General features: G+C 38.0%; 1 protein-coding gene across 1 annotated transcript in view; it reads right to left on the reverse strand.

Annotated features, from left to right (window-relative positions):
- The window catches only part of wwc3 (WWC family member 3), a 44,180-nt gene continuing 20,617 nt past the window's right edge, over positions 1-23,563 (reverse strand). The window contains exons 5-23 of the mRNA XM_074636784.1: positions 22,181-22,260; positions 15,343-15,472; positions 13,461-13,610; positions 11,917-11,990; positions 8,536-8,784; positions 7,760-7,849; positions 7,120-7,676; positions 6,921-7,041; positions 5,548-5,628; positions 5,374-5,460; positions 4,165-4,360; positions 3,887-4,060; positions 2,943-3,070; positions 2,715-2,862; positions 2,464-2,628; positions 1,660-1,752; positions 1,341-1,571; positions 1,134-1,261; positions 1-241 (exon numbers count right to left, since the gene is read on the reverse strand). Of these exons, the coding sequence (XP_074492885.1) occupies positions 175-241; positions 1,134-1,261; positions 1,341-1,571; positions 1,660-1,752; positions 2,464-2,628; positions 2,715-2,862; positions 2,943-3,070; positions 3,887-4,060; positions 4,165-4,360; positions 5,374-5,460; positions 5,548-5,628; positions 6,921-7,041; positions 7,120-7,676; positions 7,760-7,849; positions 8,536-8,784; positions 11,917-11,990; positions 13,461-13,610; positions 15,343-15,472; positions 22,181-22,260 (2,949 nt within the window). The 3' untranslated portion in view covers positions 1-174. The remainder of the gene's footprint in view (positions 242-1,133; positions 1,262-1,340; positions 1,572-1,659; positions 1,753-2,463; positions 2,629-2,714; positions 2,863-2,942; positions 3,071-3,886; positions 4,061-4,164; positions 4,361-5,373; positions 5,461-5,547; positions 5,629-6,920; positions 7,042-7,119; positions 7,677-7,759; positions 7,850-8,535; positions 8,785-11,916; positions 11,991-13,460; positions 13,611-15,342; positions 15,473-22,180; positions 22,261-23,563) is intronic.

A 23,563-nucleotide genomic window follows, 5' to 3' on the forward strand; every position in this document is an offset into this window, starting at 1 on the left:
TGTTTGTTTGTTTGTAAGAATCACGTCTGAAAAACCTTCTAATCTTCAACACCATCTGCGTGTCGTGTCGCGCCGCGCCGCCCGCGTCCTCCGTAGAAACAACTTTGTACTTCATGAGCTCAGAAAATTTGACAAATACTTCATGTTTAGTCACAGAACACAAGAGGCGAGCTCTCATACGTCGTCCGCTGGTAAAGGAGGTATGTTGAACCTTGGTCTGGTGAAAAAAGCCATCTTCTCTCTGCAGACAAACGAAACAAACATTAATGTCACTCATAGTAGAATAAAAACAGCGCTTCTACACAGCATGATGAATAAACAACACTGAAATGTGAAATACTCTCCTGCCAACATTTTGCATCTAAACTATTCATACAAAACTTTATCATTAAAACGTTTGATAGATTCAGTCAGAGGATCAACGAGCAGGATCCTGTTGACCCAGAGCAGCGTCTGAAGTCTGTCTGAGGTTAACTGTTGGGGACAAAACAGCTTTGACAGACGGTCACAAGATTGTAATAAACATACAGTATATTTAACATTGTTGGTACATTCTTGTTAACTTTCAGGGCTGTGACGATTCACATATCTCCTGATTCCATTTGTTTTATGACGTACTTTACTATGACTTTTTAAATTCATGCTATACTATGACTTTTGTGTCATTCCTGACATACTAAACATACCTAACTATGCCTAATGACATTTCTTAAGACATGTATAATATATATATTGACCTAAGTGCTTTTTATTCAGTCCAAGTAGCCCTATATTTGACACTAATGCCTCTCTAAATGGGCTGGATACGTGTCTAGTCAGTCCAAGTGCTTCACTAAGGTGCCCCTCTAGTTTGCAGTGTGGTTGTATGAGGAGCTTCTCCATAGTCAGTGTATTACTACAGTAGATGGAGTTAGTAGAAACAGACGGGAGTACCAGCACGGGAGTAAAGTAATGTTCTGCTGTGGACGGAGGCATCAGCTAAACACATTTTAGACACCTAAAATAATCTATATTTAGAAAGTTTTCACCTCTTTACCTCGCTGTCAGACAGCCCTTTCTGACGGGGAACTGAAGCTGTTATCTACGCTCTCTTCAAAGCCACCAGACTCCATTGAGAAAAACAGCATTTTTACCTGAATGTCTGCACAGGCAGGGGCTCCTTCTGGCTCTGCCCCCTCATCTGCAGAACCTCCTTGGAAGCTTTCCTCAGCCTCCTCTCTGCCGCCTCCTCCTGACGCTGCTCCTGCTTGCTTTGGCTCGCCTGAAGCACAACAAAACAGAGTGAATCTCTGCGTGGCCGAGGCTGGGTCTCAGGTAGCCACGTCAGCCTCCGGTCTCACCTGTCTCTGAGCCTCTCTGAGCAGGCAGCGGAAGCGCTCGTCCCTCAGGGCCCAGTGGGGCAGCTCCGTGGTGTCCCTGGCTTGCGGGTCCTCCAGTCTCAGCTTCAGCTCCCTCAGGGCGGCCAGCTCCTCCATCAGCTGCCTCTGACGCGTCCTGCAGGCCTGGAGATCCAGCTCCAGGTCCAGGGAGGTACGTGTCGGCTGCTCGGCCAGGGAGGACCGGTACGACTGCTGCTCTCACACACACACACACACAAACAGCTCAGATACTAAACACTCTGATATGGGCAAGCTTGAGGATAAAATAATCAGACTGTACCTGCTTATATCGCAACGTCCTTCTTTCCAATGTGTTCCTGACAAAGGGCGATTTCTTTGGTAGAGTTGAGCTGTCACTGTCGCTGCGATATAACTGAAAGGGAAAATCAGAAACTCAGACAGAGCTACCAAAACAGAAATATCAACAACAAATGTCAGTCAACAATTTGTTTACTCAACATCCTGAACTACGACTTTTTTTTTTTTTTTTTACAATTTTGACAAACTATACTACGATTTATTTTAATTTTATTTTTTTCGACATAATATACTTTTAAAGTTTTTTGACATACTATGACTTTTTTCTTTTTTGGCGTACGATTTTTTTTTTTCCGACATACTTTACTTTGACTTTCTTTTTTTGAGTTTACTTTTTAACTTTTTTCGACATACTATTACTTTTTTCGACATTTTATACTTTTAAATTTTTTTCGACATACTATGATTTTTTTTTGACATTCTTCGACATGCTATACTATGACTTTTTTAAAAACTTTTTTTGACATACTATACGTACAATTTTTTTTTTTTTTTACTTTGACAGTTTACTTTTTTCGACATAATATACTTTTTAAAATGTTTTTTCAACATACTATACTATGACTTTAATTTTTTTTAACTTTTTTCCACATACTATATGACTTTTTCTTATTACTTTTGGACATACTATATTATTACTTCTTTTTTTAAACTTTTTTCGACATACTAAACTATGACTTATTTATTACTTTTTTCGACACACTGACTTATACCTACTGTCCACACAGACCATAATGTTCCTTTTCATACAGTTGCATAAACTCACCCTGCAGACGTACTGACTACGAGCGCCAGGAGAGAAGGTCTGGGAGCGAACGATGGTGCTGCCGCGCATAAATGGTGATGCGTGACCCCAGCGACCCCCTCTCTCTTTGGGCCGGACTCGCACCGGCTCCGGGAACAGGCCTTCTGTCATGGTGGCCTTTTCCACCTGCAACAACAAGCGACTTAAATGCATCCATGCCACAGACTCTTCTGGTGTCAGAGGATACAAACGAGCAGTGACGCAGACTTTACCTTCACTGTAGACAGTTTGCCGGTTGTCTGGTCACAGCGCCCTCCAGTGGTGATGCAGATGCCCTCTGCACACAGGCCCTCTGAGAAGGGAGCTGTGAACGCTATGCTGTTGCTGCAGCCGCTGTCCACGGACTCTGCCTGCCAACTCCTGCAAAACACACCCTTGTCAACTTTAACAAAAATGCTGGAGGCAAAAAGAAGTGAACGACAGGCAGAAAATGTTGCCACCTCTCAGATGCCGCCTCCCCCGGCTCATCCTTCTTCTCCAACCTCTGCAGCTCCAGCTCTGCCTCCCGTTCCTCCAGATGGGTGGTGGTGGTGGTGGTGTTGCGTGACAGCAGCGTGCACACGGTGTCCTGTAATGTCACAGAGCAAACTATCAAACACCGTCTTCACAATGTCAACATTCCTCCTCTGACAGCATGTTTGTTTGGGTTGTGAGACACATTCCTGTCAGTTACTCACTAGAACGAGCTGCACACCTGCAGACTAGAGGCTGAGAGCTACTTTACAACAGTATGAAGAGGAATTTCTCTTAAAGCTACAGCAGGATTTACAGTTTAATGCAGTGAATATGTCATTATTTTCTGGTAACACCTCAGGATTGCCAATTTTTATTTGGTATTGATGACTCTCCTCTAACTCAGGTCCATAACATCTCGGAACTCTCTCGAATATTTTTATGAAAAAGTCATAGTATAGTATGTTGACATTTTTTGTGAAAAAGGTCAGTTTTTTTCCCATAAAATTCTTCGAGAAATTATACTATGACTTTTTTTTCATCAAAAATGTCAACATACTATGATTTTTTTATTTTTTTCGACATAATATATGCTGACTTTTTTTTTTTTACTTCTTTTGACATACTATGACTTTTTAAAATCTTTTTTCAACATACAATACTATGACTATTTTTCATAAAATTTTACGACATACTATACTATGACTTTTTCATGAAATTTTTCGACACGTTTCCTTAAAACTGTACATTTGTTTACTTTTCATTTTCATTTTAATAACCTAAATCTGATTTTAATTACCCTGTAAAATAATTTGGTCACCCCCTGCAATGCTTCTCTCCATCTCCCTGAAGCCGATACCTGAGATCACTTTCTACGCTGTCACGCAGTTACACGACACTGCTGTTATTTACTGAACTGATGTGTGCTTACCGTGGCTCTGGGCCGTTGCTCGTCCTCCTGGCTATCGTGGAGTCTGCGCTGGCTGAGGCTCTTCTGTTCAGGCTTGGGCGTCTCCGGCGTCCCGCTCAGCGTCTGCACTCGCAGCCAGTGGTAAACCATCTCTGCACTTCCCTCACAATCAGCCAGGCTCACCTGGGCTGTACCCTGCAGGGACACACAGGACATGTCATTATTTTAATTTAGGTGTCATCAGCAGATCAGTGTTGTGTATTAGTGACTACAGTCTCGGCTCAGCCGTCCAGACCCACCAGTAGCTCCTCCTGAGCCTGAGGTCCCAGCGAGCAGACGGACAGCTGCAGAGCGCACACCGCCAGGGCGTTTGCAGGGACAGGAATGCGGAAGCCTTCGTTGAAACTCATCTGGGACTGCGGCTCCAACGCCGTACAACAGTAAAACGCACAGGCCCTGCCGGCGTCCAGTGGAATCAAGTGCACCTTCACATACCTGGACAACGAACGGAGAAATGTTCACAATATGAGGTTTCTACTTATTGATAACAGCAATGCTCCTGCTCACCAGCGAATCAGACAAGTTCACATCGAGCATCAGTTCGTTAACATACTGTACATGTAGCTGCCCAACTATAAAAATAAGCATGGTTTAAAGTCCATCACTGTCTGCTCCTGATTCCTCGTCTGAGTAGAGTTAAACTAATTTCCTTTCATTAAACGCCACATCACAATTAAAGTAAATTATTTTGTCTACCCTAAATGTGTGTTATATCCTTGTGTCTGTCTACAGATCTCATTAGCCCTGTGTGACGGTATATTTTCTTTTTATTTGTATTAATTTTTTTTCTATTATTTTTTTTTTAATTATGTTTTTATCTGTTTCTATCTGTGACAATATATGTAGGCATTGTTACTTTTAAATAAATGCAACTGATGAAGTGAGTGTGTATATAGGACTTGTGTATTGTGTATATAGGAATTGGCTTATCCCTGGTTAGGATTTTAAGAAATAAAAACACATAATAGAGTCTATTACAGGCATACAATTTAACAATAAACACACCGCTACAAACAGTAATTGAAACAACAATTAAAAACACAAAAAGAAATGAAAATATGTATACTATATGAACACCATGTATCTCAGTGTTCACATAAAATCTGTTATCGTTTCTTATTTCTAATGGCGGGGTAATCTAGAATGGACCATAATTTACTAAATGAACATCATGCTGTATTGAAGAAGACTTGAAACTAGAGATTGAGACCATAAACTCATGTTTACAATGTTTGCTGAGGGAATAAATCAGGTGAGAAGTAGACTCATTTTCTCATAGACTTCTATACAACCAGAGGAGTCGCCCCCTGCTGGCCGGTAGAGAGAACGCAGGTTTAAGACTCTTCATCTGTGGCTTCACTTTTCAGGTATCGATCTTCTCATCTAACTCTCGACAAGAAGTTGTCCAACTAACTGTTGTTTTAATAATCAGAGCTGGAAGAACTCACACTTTATAGCCGTCTCTCACGATGGACCTGTTCAAGTTCTTGAGCTGTAGCAGATGCAGCCGGAGAGACTGAGAACTGGACTCCCACCTGTCAAGAGGAAAGAACAGCAGGTGGAGTTAGACACTAACAGGGAATAACCACGTCCAGTCTACTACACACTACCAGGTTACTCACAGCAGTCCCAGCTGGATCTGGGTGGGCTCGCTCACGGACGTCACGTCTTTCATGTAGGACATCTCGTCGGACTCCTCTGGCCTGTTGGAGGAGCGACAGTAAACAAACGGTTATTCTCTCTCGTTGGACACAAAGTGAAGACGGTCCAGTGACCCAAACAGCATTATATATATAATAAAGTATACTGTTCCTATCCCAATAAGTCCACTTTCACCCTGATTTTACTGAGAAAAGAAGGTCAGGGATGAAAGATCTGTTTGATTGGCAGTATACTGCCTGTTAAGGAATGTTATGACTCTATACCCCTGTACCAAATGTTGTAAGTGCACTTTTTGTTAACAGAGCCTGAGAGTCCATTTTATTTATTGTTTTGGTTGTATGGTTTTTATCATTATTATTATTTAGGATATTTTAATATGTTTTTACTTTCCTTTCCAAATTCATGAAGAAATTAAGAAATGTAAAAAAGAAATGTGTAAAGAAAAGAATACAGAAAAATAAATAAATATATAAATAAATACATGTATTTAAAAATAAATATATAATAAATACAAAATAAATGCAAAAATAAATAAATAAATAATAAAAATGCAAAAAATAAATAAACGAATTAAAAAATTAATAAAAATAAATGTATAATAGCTTGTGGAGAAGGAGGTTAAATAACGCTCCAAACTTACGCTTAATTTTGTCGAGGAAAAAACTGTCATGTCCATGTTCAAAGGGGTCCCTTGACCTCTGACCTCCAGATCAGTGAATGTAAATGGGTTCTATGGGTACCCACGAGTCTCCCCTTTACAGACATGCCCACTTTATGATCATCACATGCAGTTTGGGGCAAGTCATAGTCAAGTCAGCACACTGACACACTGACAGCTGTTGTTGCCTGTTGGGCTGCAGTTTGCCATGTTATGATTGGAGCATATTGTTTTATGCTAAATGCAGAACCTGTGAGGGTTTCTGGACAATATCTGTCATTGTTTTGTGTTGTTCATTGATTTACAATAATAAATATATACATACATTTGCATAAAAGCAGCATTTTTGTCCACTCCCATGTTGATAAGAGGATTAAATACTTGTGAAATCTCCTTTTAAGGTTCATTTTGAACAGATAAATAATGTGCGATTAATCGTAATTAACTATGGACAATCATGCAATAAATTCAGATTAAATATTGAATCAATTGAAAGCCCTAATTTCTGTTTCTTTGCGTCAACACTATGTGACGGCCCTGAAGCCCACTTGGACAGGATACAAATACCACAGCTGTCAAAGCTGAGTGCTGCAGGTTTCCTCCTCTGTCACTAGGGGGCGGAGTTGCTCCAGAGAGCCGGGTGTTTATGTTCCGTTAGGATGGATCTCCTCTCACCTTCGACCCCAGGCTTCGAACACGCCGCTGTCTGTGGCCAGAGCATCCTCCGACACGCCTGCAGAGACTCTCCTGGCCCGCCGGCCGCTCCTGTTGGCGCTGTTTCCCCTCAGAGTGACGCCTAAAGAGGAAAACACATCCGGTTAGTCGCTAGGTCGTCTTCACTCTTTGAGACGAGGATCAGATCTCTTTCACTTGCCTGTGGAGGTGAAAGCCGCCTGAGCTCCGCTGTCTCTGTGACTCTTGTTATCCAGCTGATGCACGCCGGCGGGGCTGACCGCGTCCTCGCTGTGTGGCAGGGGTTGCGACTGGGCCCGCAGCCCCTCCAGCAGGCCGCGGCTCGCCTGCTCCATGTACTCCTCTGTCATCTGGGTGAGAGGGCAGTCCTGGGGGGCAGAGTAGTAGGGCGTGTCCATGGGGGAGCTGGGCGGCGACAGGGAGGAGAGCGAGGAGCGGGAGGAGAGCGAGGCCAGGGACTGCGGGGTGTCGTGGGAGCGTTTGGTTTTGCTCTGGTTCAGGGGGTCGGAGGTGAACACGGTGCAGTCTCTGGACGCGGTCTCTGGCGGCAGCAGGTAGCGCGGGTAGGGGTCGAGCAGCTCGCCGGCCCCGTCGTGACGCTCGTACTGGGGGAGGCCGTAGATGTCACTGAAGCTGATGGAGCTCAGGGAGCCTCGGCTGGACGCCAGGGAGCCCCGGCTGGAGGCGAGAGAGCCGCGGCTGCTGCTGGACGACACCGTCAGAGAGCTGGCCGACAGGCTGGAGGGAAAGAAGACGAGAGAGACACGTGAGAAAAGACGCAGAGATGCGCTGAAGGACAACTTGAGGAACGAGTGTGAGACCTCTTGAGCTGGGTGTGAAGGTAGGTGGTGACGCGTGTCGCCTCCTCCAGCTGTCTCAGCAGAGCGTTCCTCTTCTCCTGCTGCAGGATCCTGTCACAACGTACACAGTGATGCAAACGTTAAACAAGATAAATGAGCACTTAGTCACCTTCTGGGTCTTGACTGAAGGGTTACACTGCAGAACAATATCTGTAAAAACAATCATGTATGCATCTGTCCAGCTTGGATCTTTATACTATAAAAGAGAGTTATTGTCCACATTAGATGCATTTTCTATAAAGAATTAGATAAAAAAAGTTTCTATTTTCATGTCTAATTGTTGACTGCTAAGATTAGCCTTTAATCCTCTTTTAGTTATTCATTTACTTTTTATCTATTTATGTCAATTTTTAAAAAAAATGATCTAATCAGGGACAGTTCTTCTTCTTCTTCTTTTGTATTTTATATAATGCCATATGTTTTAATAAAGGAAAGTTCTACATAACATGTAGCATAAAATGTATAAAATCATTAAATATGTTTACCAAAAAAAAGAGTTATTTCCTCTTCCCATACATGTGCAATGTCCCAATTCCATCCTTTATATAGTAACTGTCTATAGCATGGACGACATACTACTCTTTATAACACACTGTCAACTGTCAATACATAAACAGCTGTCAAAAACTTCTATATTCAACTCACGCACCTATCAAAAACATTAACTCTACAAAGGTCTGAACAGTAAAACATGTACCGGGTACCTGCGCCTGAGTGCAGACCGTCAGCGTACTCACCTCTGATTGGCTCCCTGGCTCTGGGAGCTGTGGGCCCTCTGCACCTCCTCCTCCAGCCGGGAGCGCTCCTCCTCCAGCTGCTGCAGCGTGTCTCCAGAATGCTGCTGCTTGCTGACCAGGATGAGCTCCTGCAGGAGCGCCTCCTTCTCTCGCAGCAGCTGCATGAAGTCGCGGTCGCGGTCCGCCTCGGCCCGTCCCGACCAGCTCTCGCTGTCCAGCTGTGCTAGCTGGTGCTGTATGCTCTGCACCCTGAGAGGACGGCGAGACAAGAACAATGTAGTGCTGCACATATTTTGAATTTTCTCTTTACACCTGGCACCGGGTTAACCTCTGGATACAGTCAGAGGCAGGCGAGTACACGCTGCGTCTACAAACATCTGTTTACAGAAGCTCTGCTGGAGCCAAATGTGCCTGGCACTCACAGAGTCTCCATATGCCATCAGCAAAAAAGGAAAAAAATCATTCCCCTCGTTACAATGTGAATATGTATTTATTCTTCCTTTGTTTTATTCTTATCTTTTACATATTGTATTGTTCTTAGCAGACTGGTTCTTGCCATTTGCTGTCTTTTTATGTGTTATTGATCTGATTGTTTGGTTTTATCGCGCAGTTTTTGCACTTGTTTTTAATTTGCCTGTTTTTATTTATTCTCTTTTTCTTTGCTATATTGTAAAAAACTTTGAACTACATCCCCTGTAGGAATGGTGCTCTATAATAAAGTTTATTATTATTAAAGACCACATATTGAACTGAACTGAGGGAGAGGGCTATAAGGGGAAAAGGGGAAATTTTATTTTATTTTATTTGTATTGTATTGTAATTTATTTATTTATTTTTTTGAAAAAAATTTTAAGTTTATTTTTTTTTAAGTTTTTCAAAAAAAAAGTTTAATTTTTTAAGTTTGTTTGTTTGTATTTTTAGTTTTTTTTATTTATTTATTATTTTCCTTTTCCAACCAAGTAGACGCAGCATGTACTTGTTTTAATGTTCTACCTGCCTCTTTTTTCTGACATTGATCTGATTGGTTTTATCACACAGTATTTGCACTTATTTAAATTTGCCTGTTCTTATTTGTTTTCCTGTTTCATTGTGTTAAAGCTATCCCTGTATGAAAGGTGATACATAAATTAAGTGTATTATTTTTTTTCTTTGATGCTACTATAACCTTTATTTTTTTTCTTACTTTCTGCATTACTATTTTATATTATTTCATTACTTTATGTCTATTTTTAATGCTGTTAAGCACTTTGGGCTGCAACTCCTGTATGAAAGGTGCTTTACAAATAAAGTTTATTATTTATCATTATTATGAGTTTGACTTGAAAATCAATCTAATAGGTATTTATTTTGACTGTATATTTATTTTTTTTACGTACAGATGGCTACTTATTAATATTAGTATGAGAGTTTACTGAGTTAATGTTACCTGCCTGGTTAAGTGGAGCCTCTGTGTACTCTGTGTTTATAGTAATATGGCAGAATCAGCTCCATGTAAGAGCCAAGCAGACACTTGATGCTGCGACTATAATGACAGTATTCAGCGTTGTAATTTCTACCTGAGCCTCAGCGCTGCATCAGCCAGCGGTGCTACAGGTGTGCATCACCAACACGTTTATTCACACACAGTTAAGCGTCCTGAGACCTCAGCTCTGAGCTCTGATGAAATAACTGTGTTTATGTGAGCTGGATTTCAGACAGAGTGACTCAGTGACAGAGCATGCAAGTTTCCACAGGTCTCTCCTCTCCCTCTCTCCTCTCCCTCTCTCTCCCTCTCCCTGATGTCATGGTTGGCATCGCTGTTGCTCGGTCACCACACAGCAACATGAATCTTGTAAAGTAAAAAGTGTGCACGGAGCGTCGGTGTAATAACACGATGACTCTGGCTGCTGCTGCAGCTATCATCACTGCCCCTTACAGCTGCAACATGCACTGTCCTATGGAGTCATAGAGGTGCCATAACAAGAAAATAAATGTGGAAATATAAAGAGAAATATTTAAATATGAAATAATAATGTAATTGTTCATTTATATCTGTATATATTTTTAAAACTATACATTTATTTATTTTCTGCATATAAATTACTCAATTTTTTAAAATTTAAAATAGAGTACATGTGTGCAGGAACTGACTACTCAGCAAGTGTAGTTCAATAAATAGCAATAAGAAAAAGAATAAGATAAAGTAAAGGGATAGAAATAAATAATAATAATAAAAATATAAGTAGTTTAAATGCAAAAATACAAAAATATATATTTTTAAAAATAAAACTTTTGTCATTTTTTAAAATACATGACATGATATAAAAAAATAATAAAAAATACAGTAATAAATAGGTAATTTAAATGCAAAAAATACATAAATATATCATTTTAAAAATGTATATTCGGTTATTTTCTTTTGGATATAAATTATTCTGTTTTTTTATTTAAAATAGAGTATATGTGTGGCAGGAATTGACTACTCAGCCTGAGCAGAAAGGCCCGCCCAAAGCCGGTTGATTGACAGCTTGGCCCTTCAAGGAATTGCAAAAGCAATGGGGAAAATAATAAATTAAAGTAAAAGGGGTAAAAATAAATAAATTACATTATATAAAAATAAATAATAATAAAAATACAAAATAAGTAAAATAAAATACAAATAAAATGGAGTATAAAAAATTGTTATTTTAATGCTTTAAGATAAAAATAAATATCTAGAAATAAATGAACAAATACATGTGAAAATAAAGGAAAATGTTTATAATTATTAATTTATATATTGTTATTTGTCTTTGCATTGCCACATTTTTTATTTACTTCTTTATTCTTTTATTTATTCCTCTTTATATTTCCACATATATTTTCTAATTATTTAACAGATTTATTATTTTTTTATGGCACTCCTATGACTCCATACCGTCCAACCAGGACCGGTCAGCAATCAGTCATTAGAGAACACACCACCTCATGACATACCTGTGCTGAATTCATAAGCAAAAACTAACTGTTGATTTTGCCAGTGTATAATTTATCCTGCGCTGCAGGGTGAGCCGGGATATATTTAACCAAACGGTGTGTATATTAAACCACCTTGCGGAGCAGCGGGGTGTACAGCGAAGCAGGCAGGCGGTGGGCCGAGCTCTCTCTGGCTGCACACACAAAGGCAGCACACAGTCAGCAGCAGCGTGGCCAGCGAAGAATGTGACCACCCAGCTCATTCCGCTGTCCAGACATCGCTCAGCAGCCACGGCCACCGGGTACAAATACTATTCATAACACGCCCTCCCACTGGACGGCGACGCGCAGCGCCCCGAGGAGCGAGAGGGGGCTGACTGCTGTGAGTCAGAGCTGCATGCCGGTGTGTCATAGTACTACGACTGATAAACAACTAAACACACTTACTTTTTCTTGGCTTCCTCGTACTGCCAGTTGAGCTTCACTTTGTCCACTAGATGCGTTGAATCTTGGGAACCATACTAAAGAAAAAAAGAGGAATTCAATTATGAAAAGTTTAAATAACAAATAGAGACGTGACTTAACCGTAACCAACAGTCAATTCAGATATATGAAGGGAGCATAAGGAGCTTCCTGCAGAGTATCTGGTCATCATTTGAACAGCTGATTGTTCTTGAGTTTAGTTAGCAGTGGGCTACAACTTGAGCCCTGTACATGTTATTGGAACATTGGCACCATTAAAACTATGCCAAAGTAGCTATTAGCAATGTTCCCCTGGATGTTCAGACAGATATTACTGGATTACTTTGATATTAGAGCTGTCAATCAATTCAAATATTTAATTGCAATAAATAACATGATTGTCCATAGTTAATCGTGATAAGTCGCACATTTTTTATATGTTCAAAATGTACCTTAAAGGGAGATTTGTCAAGTATTTAATCCTCTTATCAACATGGGAGTGGGCGAATATGTTGCGTTATGCAAATGTATGTATATATTTATTATGGAAATCAATTAACAACACAAAACAATGACAGATATTGTCCAGAAACACTCACAGGTACTGCATTTAAAGTTTTTAAAAAGTCTGAAAAAAAGTACAACAAATGTCTGACAACTATCTGAAAAAAAGTTAAAAAAAAATGTTCGAAACATATCAGAAAAATATGCTCAAATCATAATAACATGTCAAACTGCAGCCCAACAGGCAGCAACATCTGTCAGTCTGTCAGAGTGCTGACTTGACTATGACTTGCCCCAAACTGCATGTGATGATCATAAAGTGGGCATGTCTGTAAAGGGGAGACTCGTGGGTACCCATAGAACCCATTTACATTCACTGATCTGGAGGTCAGAGGTCAAGGGACCCCTTTGAAAATGGCCTTGACAGTTTTTCCTCTCCAACATTTAGTGTAAGTTTGGAGCGTTATTTAACCTCCTTCATGACCAGCTAGTCTGACATGGTTGGTACCGACGGATTCATCAGGTTTTATAGTTTCATATGATACCAGGATCTTCACTCTAGCTCGCAAGTTGCGTTAAAACGTTAAAGAAACTTGTGGCATTAAAACAAATTTGCGTTATTATCACGTTAACTTTGACAGCCCTATTTAAGAAAACTTAGAAACATGCTGAGTCTTAGGCGAGTTCTGCAGTTATAAGTTGCGTCTTGTGGTAAGTAATAAGGTGCAGTGGATTTATGGACATTTATTGGAAAAGGTGTAATCAGGTGTTGTATCAGGCGCACCACCCCCATTCAAAGTGAATGGATAAACTTGCGTTTCCGCCACACCGCCTGATCTTGTGAGAATGTAGCCTTAGTCACGCTGAATCTAAAATGAATGTCTGTATGTTCAGATTTGACTCCGAGAAGGAGTACAAATTCTGATGCCTCATGTCTCCACCTCTGCGCCCGCCTAGCAACTCTCCGTCACAGTCTTGAAAACCAGTTTTAGGGGTAGACGGCGAGGAGTAGCGGTGTCTCCTACCTCTCCCATGATGTCCGTCTGACAGCCGGTGTCACAGTACTGCTGCAGGTTGCACGAGTCTCCCACGGTTCCAGTGCTGTTCGCCACCTCGCCCACCGAGTCCTGGATGGACAAGCTGTTTTGGAAGTTCACCGTCAGCTTCGCCAGGCACTGAGGGACGGAAAATAGAATATTATAATCAATCAATCAATCAACCAATCAATCTTTATTTGTATAGCACCTTTCATACCAGCAGTGTTGGAATTTACCTAAGTACATTTACTCAAGTACTTTAGTACATATTTGCAGAACTTGTACTTGAGTATTTCCATTTTATGCTACTTTATACTTCTACTTCACTACATTTCAGAGGCAAATAATGTACTTTTTACTCCACTACATTTATATAACAGCTTTAGTTACTAGTTAATTTGCAGGTTCAGATTAATACCCAGCAATACTGCAATACAAAAACTTTATTTATATTTTATTATATTACTTTTAAAGTACTGAAAATCAGCTCCACATTTACCTGCAGCAACATTAAAGTGATGAACACATTAATGCATCAATAACTATAATCCAGTAATATTATATATGTGATGTGATATGGTTTAGAAATGGTCCATTCTGAGTACTTTTACTTTATGTATTTTAAGTATTGATGCTGATACTTTTGTACTTTTACTTGAGTAAGATTTTGAATGCAGGAAATTTATTTGTAACAGAGTATTTTCACACTGTAGTACTTTAACTTAAGTAATACTTCTTTCACCACTAAGTGCAGTTCAAAGTGTTTCACAGATGACTGACAAGCCGAAACTAAGACAGAACAAATGAAAACAATAGAAAACAATTCAGCAATTAAACAATTTGATAATTCAAGACCAAAGCACGCAACACAATAAAATTATAAAAATGCAATCAAATATAATGAAAAGCTATAATAACAGTAATAGTAGCAAAACAATGCGAAGCAAAAACTAGATTAATAAAATAATAATAAAATAGAATAACATTTTATAAATTAAATCCAATAAAGTAAGTGATTAATAAAATATCAATAAAATAAGTAATAAGTAATAAAATTAGATTAATAAAAATAGAATACAATTTCATAAATTAAATCCAATAAAGTAAGTGTTGATAAAACAATAATAAAATAAGTGATAAAATAATAATAAAATACAATACAATTTTACAAATTAAATACAATAAAATAAGTGGTAATAAAACAACAATAAAATAGGTGATAATAAAATAATAACAATAAAATAGAATAACATTTTACAAATTAAATACAATAAAATAAGTGAATAAAATAATAACCAGTCTTAATCAAAGACCTGGATGAATAGATAGTTTTAAGTTTACATTTAAATATTTCAACACTTCCAGCAGCTCTCAGATCATCAAGCAGACTGTTAAAAACTGTTAAAAGCACTAAATCATCTGCATAATAATATAATATCACTCAACAATATCTCACGGACAATTGTTGTTAAGAACAACAACAAAGTGGGACGGCTAAATGTCAATGTAAATTGTCTAAATCAGTTTTTAAAGATGAATTTTAACATTTAAAGAGTGTCATTTAATTCCTCCCTTATGTGTTCATAAATAGACGGTGACATTTCCAGGAAATGCTTTTTTAAGCGAGTCCTGACGATCAGACTGAATCATCCTCTATTATTCATTATATATTAAATTTTTTTGCTTTGCTGACAAAATCGTGGTCGCTGACTCAGACGTCTGGAAATGTGTTTTATTAAAAGACAATGATGAGCCGCAGCAGGACAGTAGAGGTTAACAAACACTAGAGGTCAGCAAAGAATATTCCAACAACAGACTCCTGTTTCAGGAGTAAAACACAGACAACAGGACGTTAGAGGTGATCTCTTACCTGGATGAGGTCCTGCCTCTCCTTCTCGCCCGTGGTGATGGCCTTCTTGATGCTGCGCAGCTCGTTGAAGATGGCCTGAGCTTCGTCCAGCTTGTAGTTCGTCTGACTGCAGGACATCTTCCTGTCAATCCTGAGACACAAACACACAGTCAGACGTCTGCTGGGACACCGACTGTTAAAACGGCTTCATGTTCTTTTGTTTGGTAGATTTCTGATAAACATCACAGTCTTCCCTCTGGAAGCTACAGTATAATCATCAGGCTTGTTCAGACTGCTCTGTTGACGTCTAAGGAGGCTTGAAACTGAAACTGTTATTCTAAATAGAGTGTACAAATATAGAAATATAAAGCAACAAACATTTTCTTAAATCAGATAGTAAATATGGAGGAAGAAATCTGCAAAAATAAAATATAAATGAATAAATAAATAAAGAATCGATAAATAAATAAGTCATTAAATGTAGCAAATGGTGTTAATAAAAATAAATACATATATAAATAAAGGGAAAATTAAACAGAAGGGTAAATAAATAAGGGAATTAATACAAAAATAAATAAATAAAGAAGCAAATTAAAACAGAAATATCAATTTACGTCATATTTTATCAATTAATAAATGTCCAAATTTATTTTTAATATTATTTTTGCTACTTTTAATGACATTTATTCATTTATCAAGTCATTTATTTATTTATTTTTTATTTGGCAGGTTCCATAAGTAAAAACATGTTTTGGGTAAACAAGTGAGTAAAAGAATTTATTGATATTTCTTAAAAAGTAATAGTGATCATAGGGAAATAAATATTAATATATATTATATAATAAAAATAAATATATTTCCCCTAACTTAAATATACTGCTATTCAATTTATATATGATGCTTACGATATGGCATGTTCCTTGTCTTGTATTGTTTATATTGTATGATGAAATGAGTTTGTATCACGAAAACAAAGTACACGTATTGATGAAACCAGTCAATAAATTAAAAGTAATAAAAAAAAAATTTAAATTTTTTTTTAGAGTAAATAAGCATGTAAAAAAATTAGGATAAATTCATTAAAATAATCAGAATCATATTAAAATGAAATAAATAATATTATATATATATATATATAATATAATATATATATAATATTATATATATATATAATTATTTTAATTAATTTAAAAATACTGTTTTTTGGAGAACAAAAGTAAAAAAAATAAAGAAATAAACACATTGTGAGTAAATAAGCAAGTAAAAATTAATTGAAATTCATTAAAATAATCAGAATCACAGTAAAGGGAAATAAATAACATTATAATGAATTAAGTACTAACAAATTAAATACAGTAATAGAAAAAGGGACAAAAGAGTATGTCATCATAATAGTATTTTTTTGTTTTGTTTTGATTTTTCCTTTTTTTCCCCCTCACTTAAAAATACTGGTATTGAATTTATATATGATTACATGATTACAATATGGCCTGTTCTTTGTCTTGTTTTATTTATATTGTATGATGAAATGAGTTTGTGCAGCCACGTGCTACAATACATTAACCCATTTGTGAATTTTATATAGCATTATATCACATAATTGTGTGGAAGATGTTACGTTTTGATGATGTTCCTCTAGCAGAACAGATAAATTCACTTACAGGTGTCAGGAGGAAAAAGACAAGATAAATGTGTGGGAAGGAGGAACAAGATGAAAACTGCGCCAAAGGATAAAACTATGATCATGTGGTGTTAATAGGTGCTTTGTTGAAATGTTATATATCAATTTCCTCAGGAAAAAGTTGTGGTTGCCTTATTATTAATAATAATAATAATTCTTGGAAGTTGTCTTTGACCCAGAATCTGAATGCTAAAATGTGCCTGCTGGGCGTTTTTACACTATATGCACAATCATCCGATTATAGTTTACACAGGAATCCAGCAGAAGCAGTCTGAACTACAGAGAGACATCTCTCATTCACGTACGAGCAGCAGGGTGGGTGCTTCATATTGGAAAACAGCTCAGTGAAAAATATGTCACAAAAAATAATCATCAGATGAACATCTGAGGTATTTTTGTGTGGGAGGTAACATTCAAGTGTTTGTTTTAGACTGTGGTGAGTTATGAAATACTGACACTGCATGTGACAGGACGGTGTAAATGATCATCTCTGTTTGTTTCCACATGTTGTTTAAAGTGCTGCTTTCAAAGGCCCGCTCGTTTGGGAGTAAATCTCAGTGACAAGACTCAAGACCCTCAGTATTTAAACACATCAAGATCCACCGAGAGACGAAACTGAGCTTCCGAACCGATTCGTTGTAAAGATTCAGAAGGTCGGACTGACACATTCATACACAAAGAGTCCCACGCATTAAATAAATAAACAAATGACTTCATAAATAAATAAATATGTCATTAAATGTAGCAAAAGTAAATGTAGTCATTATTTAATTGATATGTCACATAAATTGATATTTCTGTTTTAATTTGTTTCTTTATCTATTTATCTTTGTATTAATTCCCTTATTTATTTAGTCTTCGATTTCATTTTATTTATTTATGTATTTATTTTATATTAACTTTTAAATTCATTCATTTATTTTTAGATTTTTTAAATGTATTTTTTATTCATTTTTAAAATTTAAAATTGTATTTATGTTTAAGCATTTATTTAATGATATATGCATGATTTTGTCTTTGCATTTCACCCCTTATTTATTTCCCATAGCTTATTTATTTATGTAGGTTTTTCTTTACACATTTCTTTATGTATTTAAAAAATAAATGTCACAAATGTGAGACTGATTAAAGGGATAGTTCAGGTGTTTCTCAGTGGGGTTGTATGAGGTTCTTCTCCATAGTCAGTGTATTACTACAGTAGATGGAGTTAGTAGAAACAGACCAACACAGGAGCAAAGTAATGTACTGCTGTGGACGGGGGAAGCAGCTTAACACATTTTAGACATCTAAAATAATCTAAATCAGTTTAAGTGTACGCTATATTTAGAATATGTTCACCACTTTTTGTCTGGACCGCAGAGGGCCAACGCAAAAGTCTGTCACTGAGTGATGAAGTTATATGATTGGTCAGCCGAGTGTTTCCTTGTTGGCCGTTACTAATTCAAAATAAAAAGGCAGGAACATTCCTTTATGCAAATGAGCCCGTCCAGCGCCACGCGTCCGGCTCACAAAACTCGGACCGAGCTGTGAAACCAGGCGACCTAGTTCTAAAATGAAACCAGATTCAGCAGTGACATCACCGCCTATTTCTCTCTTAAAAAAATTTCAGAAATAGATTTTGGTGGATCGTTTAGACGGAATAACAGGAAGTTAACGAGCAGGCCGCCGTGTTGTTTCCTGTTTGAAAACCAGGTACCAATCATGTGCATTCAATGTCACCGCTTGAACGGCCAGTTGAAGAGGAGCAGCGCGCCCCCTAGTGTCCTCGCCGGACCTGGTGGACATGTACCGCTGGATTTAACATTATAGACATGACCACTGACTATTAGTGGAACAATTCAACCACAAATTCACAGACTGCCCGAACACGGTCCAGACATATACAGACATATACTCGGTTTGGACCGGGTCTTGTTTTTTTTTTACCATCTCTTCAAAGCCACCAGACTCCTTTGACAAAAACAGTCATTTTACCTCTCAGAACACAGGAGCTGCTGGTCTACCGCGGCCTCCATCGGGTAGTTTGTTTGTGTTATTGTGTGAGTTTGGTGAATCTGAACTAACCCTTTAAAACACCAAATCCTTATTTAATTCAACTTGAATACACTGACCATGTAGAAGAACCTCATACAACCACACTGAGAAACATCCAGAATATCCCTTTAAATGTTTCTATAGAGTCTAAAATAACAAAAACAGATCGATCCAGAATTCCTGCCAACATTTGATGAGCAAACAAATCTCCTGCTTTAAAGTGAATCATCATCATCTTATATTCTTCAATGACGGTATGAATGGGGGGGCGGGGGGGGGGTTTGGTTGGTTTGTTGGTTGGAGGAGCGCGGCGCGGCGCCTCCTCCACCATCACTGGTCCTGGCACGTGGCCCCCGCTCTCACCACAACCCGCTTCCTTCACTCCCCTTCAACAGCAGGTACTGTTCATCCACCCGACCCTGCCTCTTCCTCCCTAAACAAGCTCTGCTTTGTTCCCCCCCCCCACCCCATTGGCAGGGCCTGGGAGTTTATATGCTTAGCAAAAAAAAAAAAAAAGTCATACCCACCACCCCTCAGTGCCGGCCTGTATCGAACCCCCCACCCTGTGTACTGTACAGAAGCTAACTCATTCTAAGTCCTTAAAACCGCCGGCTGAGATGTTGGTGACGGATACGGAGAGATAAGGTGGACTACAGAAGAGCAGAAAAAGAGATAAACTCCTGCATTCTTTCGGTGGAGAGTAGTGACGGTTAAGAGGGTGAATTTCTGCGTCAGAAGCTGTTTGTTTGCTTTATCTGATGGCGCGGAGAACAATTAGCTATATTGCTGACAACAGCTGAGATTTGGGAAAACAACAGCCGTAGGGTCCCTGCTGGGCGAATACCAGCCCAGAAGAAACAATAGGACGCACACACACACACACACACACACACATACACACATACATACACAGACAAACAAAAGGCACAAACACTCAAGAGGAGGATGCGTCCATGTTTTCTGCAAGCTGTGTATTCTCCTGGCTATTCTGGGAATCACTCGAGTCGTGTATTATCTAAGAGATAAGGGACTCTTTGCCAGGACTCAGGAAGTGCAGAGGAATTTGCTGCCAGATATCTCTGTGTTTTTGAAACTGCTCTAGAGTCCACACCTCCTCCCCTCCTCTTCCTCCTCTTCCTCCTCCTCCTCCCCTCTCCGTGGAGCGACTTCCTCTCCAGGCTGAGCCTTGGCTCCCTGCACTCCACTGGTGCATCCTCTTCCTGAGGTGGAGTCCCCTTTTCCATCAAAAATTCCCTCCATTTGCCTTTTCTCAAACGCTCTCTCTCTCTCTCTCTCTCTCTCTCTCTCTCTCTCTCTTTCCTCCTCTCTGAGAGGTGGAGCCTCTAATTCTAACATGAACCGCTCAGAAATGTTCCCAGCACAAAAGACGCTTATGTGTTTAAATACCAACACAAACTAAAGGAAAATAGAAGCTGGAGAAGAGCATCTCCTGATTATTCTTTCACCATTTTCCACCTAGATGAACTGAATAAAGTCCAATAATGTAATTAAACAAGAAAATATTCTTGTCAAACTTCTGTAAAGAGTTTCATAAACATCAGTTTTAATATCCTAAAATAATTAATCTAGGTCTAATTAAACATGTGGCACGTTATCTCCCAGAATAATCTCTAAATGTGCACCTATACTTGAGGGGGGAAAAAATTGGAGATTTCCAGAATAAAGTCTTAATATTACGGGAAAAAAGTGGTAATTTAACGAGAGTAAAGCCGTAATTTAATGAGAATAAAGTCATACTATTTCAAGAAAAAAAGTCGAAATATTACGAAAATAAAGTCATAACTTTCCGAAAAAAAAAGATTTGTAATATTACGAGAATAGTCTAGATTTACAAGAAAAAAAGGCGTAATATTACGAGAAAAAGTCTTAATTTAATGAGAATAGTCATACTATTTTGAGAAAAAAAGTTGTGATATTACAAGAATAAAGTCATAACTTTACGAGAAAAATAAGTAATTTCCTCCTGTTCTAAAGAGTCAGTTTCCTCATCAGGTCTGTGTGATTCTTTCTTCAGGATAAACTCAGTTTCTTTAATAACAATCTCTTCCAGGTCCTGATGCTGATGATAATGTGCTGCTGATGAGCCAAGAGATGACGTATTTGGTTATTAGTGAAACCTAAACTAAAGTAGAACTGCACAAGATGCTCCACGTTCCTCATTTTCACACTAAAATAACACGTAACATTACTACTTTATAATATTACGACTTTATTCTCATAATACTACGACTTTACTTTCTTAAACTTATGACTTTATTCTCGTAATATTATGACTTCTCGAAATCTCAGATCGTTTTTTTCCTCGATGTGGCCCTAATACTCCGTCGTACTATACAGATGTATACATCTTAAATTTAGTTTCTAAGAGAACCTCAACCTTACATCATTTTGTGAAATAAGCTTATTTGCGTTCTTACTGACAGACAGATGAGAAAATCGTTTCCTCTCGTCTGTACAGTAAATATGAACCTACAGCCAGCAGACGATTAGCGCTTAGCTTAGCATAAAGACTGGAATGTACCTGAAGGCATGGAGCTCCCCGTTAACCCTTTGAACTGTGCAGTAGAAATGTTCCACCAGTGCCTACGTTGGTATTTTTGCTTATTGTGATGTCATTTCATGGAGTATCTTCAAATGCTTCATACCCATAAAATCTGTACAACCTCAGCTAAAAGGTTTTGTAAGTCAATAAACCATAATTATTGTATTAGATTGTATCTTTCTCTGTCTAGTCTGGCTTCCTTGTGGTGGTTGTCTTTTTTTTATTATTATTTTTAATTTTTATTTTATTCATTGTTTTATTATTATTTTTTATTTTATTTTATACTTTTTTTTTTTTTTTTTTAATTTGGTGTTGGTATGTTTGAGTCTTTTTGTTTGTGATGAAAATTAAAAAAAATAAATAAACGATAATTGATAAAAGTATTGTGAGATGAAAAAAATAATTTAAATATGAAAACCTGCTAAACTACATGTAATATTTTGTGTGAATACAAGGAGACTAAAGAGAAAGAGTTGAAGATAGAGGGAATAAAAGAGGGAGCAGTGCTGTAGGAAGGAGGAGGGTGGTGGTCAGAGGAGGAAGGGTGGGTGTCCGGGACACCGAGGCAGAGGAACACTCACTCCTGCAGGGTCTCCACTCCCATTTCCTTATACTGCAGCTCCTGCTTCACCTGGGCCAGCTCCTGCTTCAGTCTGGAGAGCTGCGGACACAGAAAACAACTGCTTAGTCATGACTAGTCACATCCAGGAATGCTCCGTCATGTTTACACAGAGACGCACGCTCATCCGCACCAAGGTTAAAATAGTTTATTTTACTTTAGTTTAGTTTCTCAGCGTGTTTTACTTTAGTTCAGAAAGGTTTAGTTTTAGTTTGTTTTTGTTGGGGCCGGTATTAATGTCTCCGAAGGATATATAGCTATAGATTAGAGCTGTCAAAGTTAACATGATAATAACACGTTAACACAGATTTGTTTTAACACCACTAATCTCTTTAACGCAAATTGTGATTTTTAGGAGCTCAGTTTTAAAGCTAAAGTGAAGATACTGGTATCATATGAAACTAGAAAACCTAATGAATCCATCGGTACCAACCATGACATACTAGCTGGTCATGAAGGAGGTTAAATAACACTCCAAACTTACACTAAATGTTGGAGAGGAAAAACTGTCATGTCCATTTTCAAAGGGGTCCCTTGACCTCTGACCTCCAGATCAGTGAATGTAAATGGGTTCTATGGGTACCCACGAGTCTCCCCTTTACAGACATGCCCACTTTATGATAATCACATGCAGTTTGGGGCAAGTCATAGTCAATGAGGAACGATACTGTTTTTGTCCGGTGCCAACGTTTCTGTGTCCTGAAATGCATTTATTATTTACTAGTAATTATTAATTACTAATTCTGACATTTTTGGTATATTTTCCACATATTTTTATGATATTTTTTGGACAGTTTTCACATATTTATCAAACATTTTTCACTTTTTCTTTTTTACATTTTTGGGATATGTTCTGACAGCGTTAACTATTTTTTTCACAGATTTTACTAATATTTCTGAAATTTTTCGGATATATTTTGGAAATTTTTCAGATATTTTCCAACAGCGTTCAGTAATTCTTTCACATACTTTACCAATATTTTTCAGATGTTTTTCTGACATTTTTCACATTTTTCAGATGTATTTTGAACAGTTTTCACATATTTTTCAGATATTTTCCACCTTTTTTTCGAACATTTTTTGGATATTTTTCAGATATTTTCCGGCAGTGTTGACTAATTCTTTCTCATATTTTACTAATATTATTAAGATATTTTTCGGATATATTTTGGACAGTTTTCACATATTTTTCACCTTTCTTTTGAACATTTTTTGGACATTTTTCAGATATTTTTCGACAGTGTTCACATATTTTTTCAACATCACGATACACAGGTGAATCGATTTTTTCTCCACCCCTACGGCAAGCACACCTGCTTCTCTGCATTTTTAGATGCACCTCTAC

The sequence above is a fragment of the Sebastes fasciatus genome, chromosome 5 (assembly GCF_043250625.1).
Source record: "Sebastes fasciatus isolate fSebFas1 chromosome 5, fSebFas1.pri, whole genome shotgun sequence".
Lineage (NCBI taxonomy): Eukaryota > Metazoa > Chordata > Actinopteri > Perciformes > Sebastidae > Sebastes > Sebastes fasciatus.